This window comes from Globicephala melas, chromosome 16 (genome assembly GCF_963455315.2).
Source record: "Globicephala melas chromosome 16, mGloMel1.2, whole genome shotgun sequence".
In the NCBI taxonomy this organism is placed as follows: Eukaryota; Metazoa; Chordata; class Mammalia; order Artiodactyla; family Delphinidae; genus Globicephala; species Globicephala melas.
In genome coordinates this window covers 33,368,458-33,376,467 of record NC_083329.1, presented here as the reverse complement: position 1 = coordinate 33,376,467, position 8,010 = coordinate 33,368,458, and the positions used below count along the sequence as shown (strand labels likewise).

Genomic DNA, 8,010 nt, shown 5'->3' with positions numbered 1-8,010 from the left:
CTCCCCAGAGCCCGGGTCGGCCCCTGCCAGCGTCCCAGAGCCCCGCACAACTTGTATGGGCGAAGCAGGCTGCTCCTAGCCCTGCACCCCAGGAGGCGCGCTCCGAGGGAAACCGCCACCGCGCCGCCTCTGCCTCTGCGCGGAACAAACGGTTAAAGATTTTGGGCAGCGCCTCGAGGGGGGAGGAGCCAGGGGCCCAATCCGCAATTAAAGATGAACTTTGGGTGAACTAATTTGTCTAAGGTAACGTGGGCAGCAACCTGGGCCGCCTATAAAGCGGGCGCGCGGCAGGTTCGGAGCTCTGGCGACGGCGGCAGGTGGCGCGGGAGGTCGCGGCGCGCCATGGGGCTCCCAGCATTGCTGGCCAGTGCTCTCTGCACCTTCGTGCTACCGCTGCTGCTCTTCCTGGCAGCGATCAAGCTCTGGGACCTGTACTGCGTGAGCAGCCGGGACCGCAGCTGCGCCCTCCCGTTGCCCCCCGGAACTATGGGCTTCCCCTTCTTTGGGGAAACTTTGCAGATGGTGCTTCAGGTAAGGGAGATAGGGGAGGGACAGGGCGGTTTCCCGGAGCCCCGGAGCCCGACTCGGCTCCAGGCTTCCACTGAAACCGGGGTAGGCGCCCCCGGGAGGGAGGTGACTGAGGCTAGGATCAGTACTAGCCGGAGGCTCGGCGCTCCCTGGCGCCCCCTCACTCCCGCCTTTCTCCTCCGCTTTCCTCTCGCAGCGAAGCAAGTTCCTGCAGATGAAGCGCAGGAAATACGGCTTCATCTACAAGACACATCTGTTCGGTCGGCCCACGGTGCGGGTGATGGGAGCGGACAACGTGCGGCGCATCTTGCTCGGGGAGCACCGGCTGGTGTCAGTCCAGTGGCCCGCGTCTGTGCGCACCATCCTGGGCTCCGGCTGCCTCTCCAACCTGCACGACTCCTTGCACAAGCAGCGCAAGAAGGTGAGGGCGGGGTGGCGGCGCCTGGGCAGGAAGGGGGACCCGATTCGCGTGAGGGTTTCAGGCAAATAGGTGCTGGGCGAGCGCCAGCTGCATAAGGCGTCGGCTAGGGACCCTCTCAAACCCAGTGTAGCTTTCCCAGCCGGGAAGCGCCTTGGGTCTGGTGGGGTTGTGGGTTTCCGGAAGGGGGGCCCCGGAAGGCGAGAGGAGCGGGTGGGGCCCGGTTTTAACACTCTTCCCTCCTCGGATCTCAGGTGATTATGCGGGCCTTCAGCCGCGAGGCGCTCCAGTGCTACGTGCCAGTGATCGCCGAGGAAGTGGGCAGTTGCCTGGAGCAGTGGCTGAGCTGCGGCGAGAGCGGCCTCCTAGTCTACCCCCAGGTGAAGCGCCTTATGTTCCGCATCGCTATGCGCATCCTGATGGGCTGCGAGTCCCGGCTGGCGAGCGGCGGGGAAGCAGAGCAGCAGCTGGTAGAGGCCTTCGAGGAAATGACCCGCAATCTCTTCTCGTTGCCCATAGACGTGCCCTTCAGCGGGCTGTACCGGGTAAGGGCGGCATGTAGGGTGCGGAGCTAGGGGCTAGGGGCTCCGGGAGCGCGGGGTCCGGGCTTCTGCTCACCGCCGTGCGCTCTCTGCGCTCAGGGACTGAAGGCGCGGAACCTCATCCACGCGCGCATCGAGGAGAATATTCGCGCCAAGATCTGCGGGCTGCGGGCGGCCGAGGCGGACGGGGGCTACAAAGATGCGCTGCAGCTGTTGATCGAGCACTCGTGGGAGAGGGGAGAGAGGCTGGACATGCAGGTGAGTGGTAGCTTCAGGAGAGGCACGGCGGAGTTTAATCCCCTAGCTTTCCAATTGCAGTTCCTGGGGTCCCCAAAGTGCCCGCCTGGGGCCCAGGTTCCGAGAGTGGGAAGCCCGCCCAGACCCCAGGGATGGGACACAGAAGTTGAGACACCTGGTCCGCGGAGCTGTGGGGAGAGGCTTCGTTCCCTATCCCTTCCAGGTCTTAAAGGGAAAGTTGGAATTTGCAAGATGTAAATAAAGAATGTTGGGCGATTATAATACAACCAAGGCTTTAATTTAAGAGTTCCTGGGAGAGTGGGATCTTACTGGCCTTCCTGCTCTAGCTGAACTAAAGGGTCTTAGCATTTTGTTTAAATGGATTTTCTGTCAGCACACTTTCAGCCCTTCTCATCTTCCCTCCAGAACCCCCAGTTCTATCCTGAGTATTCGCTCTGTAAAATTGCATGCAGACTTGTCCAAACGTTCGTCTTAATCCACTCTTAGGCACTAAAGCAGTCTTCAACTGAGCTCCTCTTTGGAGGACACGAAACCACAGCCAGTGCAGCTACATCTCTGATCACTTACCTGGGGCTCTACCCACATGTCCTGCAGAAACTCCGAGAGGAGCTGAAAAGTAAGGTAAGGGAACTGGGGGGATGGGGGGATTACCTTAAGAAACTCAGCTACTCTCTAGCCAGCTTCCCAAAAGGTAAGTGTGCTTTCCCGATAAAAAAGAAGGAATCTTGAGCTGTGATCCCACTCGGGCAGGGTTCAGCCTTGTACTTCTACCTCTTCTCCCCGTTTTGTAGAACCTTGGAGATTTTCAGATAGGTTCCACTTTCTTGGATTTGTGTGTTCAAGGGCATGAATGGGGAACTCCTGGGGGACTGTGGTGGCAGCCAGCAGTGGTGGTGGTGATTGGGGGAGGGGAGAAACTTGGTGGTTCTAACTGGTGAGCAGCATTCTCTTGGAACTGTAAACAGATAGTGGACTTGGGCCCAGGGGTGGAGGCAAATGGCAGCTAGCTGCTCCCTGTTTCCCCCTCACACTCTCCCATCATGAGGCCCTTTGGGTCCAGCCGCTACTTAAGCCCTGTTTACGTCTGCTGGGCTGATTTTATTGGAGCACAGAATAAGCGTTCACCTCTGTGTGACTGTTTTGATAGGGTTTACTTTGCAAGGGCAACCAAGACAACAAGTTGGACATGGAAATTTTGGAACAGCTTAAATACACTGGGTGTGTTATTAAAGAGACCCTTCGACTGAATCCCCCAGTTCCAGGAGGATTTCGGGTCGCTCTTAAGACTTTTGAATTAAATGTAAGTTAAAAGTTCTCTCCCTCCCACGCTTACCTTTTGTGTTGTAGTTTTAAATCTCCCTTTGTTTCTCTGTCCTTCGACTTAAATTTCTTAGGCTTTTGATAACATTGTCCTGCCTCTGAATGTCTGTCTCTCTGTTTCTCTCTCCACCTCCCCCTCCTCCTTTCTTTCAGCTCATAACTCCTCCAAGGATATCAGTGATTTTTTTCCTGTTGAAGGTTGAATTCCAGTTTGTCAGTCCTTTGGACTTCATAATCTTTTGCAGGGATACCAGATTCCCAAGGGCTGGAATGTTATCTACAGTATCTGTGATACTCACGATGTTGCCGATATCTTCACCAACAAGGAGGAATTCAATCCTGACCGCTTTCTGCTGCCTCACCCGGAGGATGCATCCAGGTTCAGCTTCATTCCATTTGGAGGAGGCCTTAGGAGCTGCGTAGGGAAAGAGTTCGCAAAAATTCTTCTCAAAATATTTACAGTGGAGCTGGCCAGGCGTTGTGACTGGCAGCTTCTAAATGGACCTCCTACAATGAAAACGAGTCCCACCGTGTGTCCTGTGGACGATCTCCCGGCAAGGTTCACCCGCTTCCAGGGGGAAATCTGATGGGCGGGAATGCCCAGACCTCAGACTTATTGGAAGAGTACATATGCGTTTTTACCTAGTGTCATGTTGATTTTATTATATTTAATTTCTAAATGTATATTATAATATTTATGTGTCTCTTCTACAGTACCACAGTCTTTAAATATTAAAATAATGAACTGGATAGTTTACAAATAAAGTAAAATCTGAAGGTGCTTGTGTTGCGTTTAATATTCCTGTGGGGGGAAACTCACCGGTTTTAGATTTGTATATTTAACAAGGTTTCTAAATGTCTACATTCATGGCTTTACTTGTCATCTGTACATATCTATTTTCTGGGAGGAAGACACTTTAGCTGTTTTTTTCTCTTAACAGTTATTAGAAAGCATTATTAGAAAGCATGGATTATACGTGTGTGAGTTAGTCTAAAGGCAATTTTGTTAAGTTTTCGATGATAATTTAGATTCTCTATTTGGAAAATCTATCAAAGTTAATTAAAAATTGGGGGAGGGGTTTGCTTTACTTTAGGGAAAGCTGAATTTGAAAAGAGAACACTTTGAGAAGATCATCTAATATAACACCTTCAGCCATAAACTTAGTATGTTTAATAAACATAATAAATCTATGGTGTCGCACAGTGTCAGAACTGTTTTCTGAAATTAAAGTTTTAGGTAAGACAAAGTTATTGACTAAAATGAGACCCCAAAACACTGGCGAAGTTGCATATGAAAACAGTATTGGAAAAGGCCAATCTCTGGTTTAGATAAGCGAGTCCAGGTTTTCTTTATTGAAAATAAGGCAGGAGGAGTAAATTTAACAAACTGACAGATAAAGTTTTTATCTATGCCAGGCAATAGGGTGTGAGCCTGACATGACTGATAAAATGGCCCAGTCATGACCCTGTGAACCTTGGCTAACCTCCGTGAAAACGCAGTTTTGTCACATTTCTGACCCTGGCATAGCCATGTTCTGAACTGAAGGCCAGACTCTCAATCCAGAAAGGTTAGCCCAGTGACTTGCTTATGCAAGCACATTTTCAGTTTTGAAATGGCACAATCTGCTTGCTGAAACTCTGATGGCTTGTAGGTTTTGGACTTTAAATTTTTCATTACAATTTTAGAATTTGGCAATACTGCGGAAAAACTAGGTGGTCTAAATAGGTGTTTGAGAAGGGTTCTGACTACAATGAGAATTACATGTTCTACCTGACTTTAGTTTTTTAGGTGGAACTTGGATTGTAACTTAAGGTTGGAATCCTCTGTTTTTTAAGGGGTGTTTACATAATAATTTATAATACCTTATAATAACCTTATAAATGTCTTTTTTAAAAATGAGAAATTACAGGCTTTTTTTTTTTCAGACAAAGCTTTAGTGTACTGTGGTGTACAAAGCTGACCCCCCCCCCCCGATCATTCCAGTTAGGAGCACACTAGCCTGAGGACATTATTTCGGATAATTTATACAAGGTCATTTTTTAAGGACTTCAATACTTTTCTTTTTGCCAGAGGACAGTCAGTGTTTCAAAACCCTGTCTTCGGTGACACCGTGACCGCGTGTCTCTATGAGCATAGTGCAGAAAGAAATTTGAGCCATTTTAGCATATAATTTAATTTTTGAAATCCACCTATATTTTTTATCCGGAGAGCTCTGGGGAAAGTGCTTCTGGGTTGCATCTCCCAGGGCTACACTTAGCTTAATTAGACTCATCGATTACAGAGTAGCGCGGAATTTATCTCGAAAATACGTTAAGAACACAATCTTTGGTAATGCGCTTAGTGCTGAGTAAAGGCAGTTTCAACGTGTTCGTGTGAGGCAGAATCGATGTTTGTGGCTGCCGCGTGGACATTAGGTGGGCCCTGGTCACAATGTCTGGGGCAAGCGTGTTTTACAGCCCAGCCTCCTCTGGGTCAGCGTTCATGCGTCATCCAGTGGAGAAGTGTTTCAGGAGGAGGTCACTGTTCCAGATTTAGACTTGGCCAGCGTTGTGGAAGGACGGGAGACCACTATGAGAAAGGACTCTTTGGGGCTCCCAGGGGCCTGGCACTGTGATGGAGGGTGCTGTGCCCTCCTGGGCCTTGGGTAGACCTGCCAAGGGGGTCAAGTTGGTGGCCTCCGTCTCCCCTTCCACACGTACCCCTTGCCCTGGCTGCCTCCCATCCCCCCTTGTCTTCAGTCAGGGGCGTGGTACCACCAAGGACAGACCATTGTCAGGACTGGCATATGAAGGCATCCAGCTCAGTCCATAAAGCACCAGCATTCAGAGGGATTGCAGTCTTCACGCAGCTTAGCCCTGGCCTCGAGGCCCAGAGAGGGCCTGTGATTTGCCTGGGGCCACCCAGGGAGTGGCAGAACCAGGAAAGACCTCCTGCTGCTTTTTCCTTCTTCGTTCTTTTTTTCCCCAACATCTAGTAACACCTGCCTGATTTGTCTCCAACTTTCTGTTGCCAGAAGACCCAGCAGTCTCCACATCCTAACTTCCCTTCACGTCCCCTGCCACCACTCCCCTGCCCTGTGACACTCCAGAGATCAATTGTCTTGCAGGCAACTGGGGAGATGGGAGCAGCGACAGGAAGCGGCTTCTCCCCCCAGACCCCTCATCTCCTTCTAGGTTTCAGGGTGCTTTTTGTACCTTGCCACCCCCCAGAGGTCCACAAGGGGGCGGGCTTCTCCCTTCTATGCCAAGCTCAGCGACCAGTGGTTTCCCCACCAGTGTCCATGAAATCCAGGGTCCACAGACTCTGGCCCGGGGCCTGCGTTTACCCCAGACAGTGAGAGGCTACAATCACCCAGGGCTTAGCAAATACTCAGCCTCAGGCCTGGTCATGGCTTCCCAGCCCCTCTGGAAGAGTCACCCCAGGCGGGGTTGATCTGGACCGTCTTTTAGCTTCTGAAGTAGCCACCATCCACTGTGGCTCTGGTTTTGAGCGTTGCCCACGTACTGCCCATGACTTGACCTATGTTGCTTTCACTCTCCCTGGAAAATGACTCTCGGTTTTTAGGGAGTGGGGCCCATGTTTCTCGAAGGACATGTGCGTACTAGTCAGGGTTCAGACGACCCTCGCCAGGTCCAGGAGCCGCCCCACAAAAGCACTGTGAGAGGAACTAGGAATGTTTAGAGAGGCTGTGGAGGCCCCACCTTCCAATAGTTAAAGTGCTGCTGTAGTAAATGCGGGTTCAGACCTGTTCTGAAGGACAGAGCGTGCACTGCGGAGGGTAAGCGAGAAGGAAGGAAATGTTAGCACCATATAAGGAAAACACTTTGAGGCAACTAGAGCCCTCTGGTGATGACACAGCCAATAACCTAAGTCCCTCTGCAGCTTTTTTTGTACCCTGCCACCCTGGATTTCATGGACACTGGTGGGGATACCACTGGTCGCTGAGCTTGGCATAGAAGGGAGACAGCAGCTCCCTGTCAACTGAGGCATCCAAACTGAAGCCGATAACCAAGCAGCCGTAAGGATTCTGACACAGAGGGAGAGGTTGGGTTACATTTCTCCCAAGTTCCCTTCCAAAGTTCAAGAATTGTGATTCTCTGAGACTTGATTCTGTATTAATTCAACCGCTCAGATACTCACTTTACTTTGAAATGCGTTAACTCCAATCTAGGGAGACGGGACGTCCTGTCATCCTCTTCCAGAGGCATTCAGCCGTCCTTGGTGATCGTTCTGTCAAAGCTCCAAGCCAGATGTGGAGGGGGACCCAGGGAGGCTGGTGCGTGTCTTCACAGAGACGCTGAATCCCTGCGTTGATTGCTGGGAGACCTCTCTCCTGCCTTGTGGCCGGTTGCTTGCAGGTCCAGGTCCTGTGTCTGCTCCTGCAGCCCCTACGCCTCTCCCAGCTGTGCCATGCTGACCATCCTCTTGACCTGGTTTCTGGGGCAATGCCCCGAGACGTTCCCCAGAGCTCCCTGAAAAGCTACTCAAAGGCAGGAGCTGTGTCTCATCGTTGGAATCTTGTAAATTCATTCTCATGTGCTTCCCTGCCCTCCCCCAGAACACACTCACACATAAGAGGTGTTCTCTGGGAGAAAGTGTTTCTTGAGGCCAATCGACGCCATTCACCTTATGTCTCTCCACCTTTGCGGTGCCATGTTTTTCTTTGAAAAGTGAAGCTTTCTTCCTTGGAAAATCTCAGCAGCCGCAAGCTTACACGGCTGTGGTTTAACAGCATGTCACATTCCTGAAACTGATGCTCCATGGGTATTTGGCCAAACAAGCTTTCCTTCTTTTGAAGTAGAGTCAACTCGAGTTAGAACCCTGGGACAGAGTGGAAACTTAGCCCTGGATTACGAGGTGGGTTTTCTGGGTGAGAGTTATCATGTTGCAATATTCATAACCGTGCACCGCAGCACAGAAGCTGACCCACAGCTTACGAGTTC

The 8,010-nt window shown here is 51.1% G+C and overlaps 1 protein-coding gene across 2 annotated transcripts; it reads left to right on the top strand.

Annotated features, from left to right (window-relative positions):
- Positions 1-342: 342 nt before the first annotated feature.
- Positions 343-3,794, top strand: CYP26A1 (cytochrome P450 family 26 subfamily A member 1). Of its 2 annotated transcripts, none has more exons than XM_030865564.2 (7): positions 343-531; positions 725-949; positions 1,201-1,491; positions 1,588-1,746; positions 2,233-2,367; positions 2,894-3,046; positions 3,312-3,794. In XM_030865564.2, the coding sequence occupies exons 1-7, from the start codon at positions 343-345 to the stop codon at positions 3,651-3,653; spliced, it is 1,494 nt and encodes a 497-aa protein (XP_030721424.1). In that variant the 3' UTR covers positions 3,654-3,794. The 2 variants fall into 2 exon arrangements, with proteins under 2 accessions (XP_030721424.1, XP_060142263.1); XM_060286280.1 differs by having other exon boundaries at positions 476-531; positions 3,220-3,625.
- The last annotated feature ends 4,216 nt before the right edge of the window (positions 3,795-8,010 follow it).

Excerpts from the sequence above, each read along its gene's own strand:
- CYP26A1 (XM_030865564.2), top strand. The coding sequence starts at position 343 with ATGGGGCTCCCAGCATTGCTGGCCAGTGCTCTCTGCACCTTCGTGCTA. Across the intron at positions 532-724 it reads CTTTGCAGATGGTGCTTCAG|CGAAGCAAGTTCCTGCAGAT; the intron begins GTAAGGGAGATA and ends TTCCTCTCGCAG. Across the intron at positions 950-1,200 it reads TGCACAAGCAGCGCAAGAAG|GTGATTATGCGGGCCTTCAG; the intron begins GTGAGGGCGGGG and ends CTCGGATCTCAG.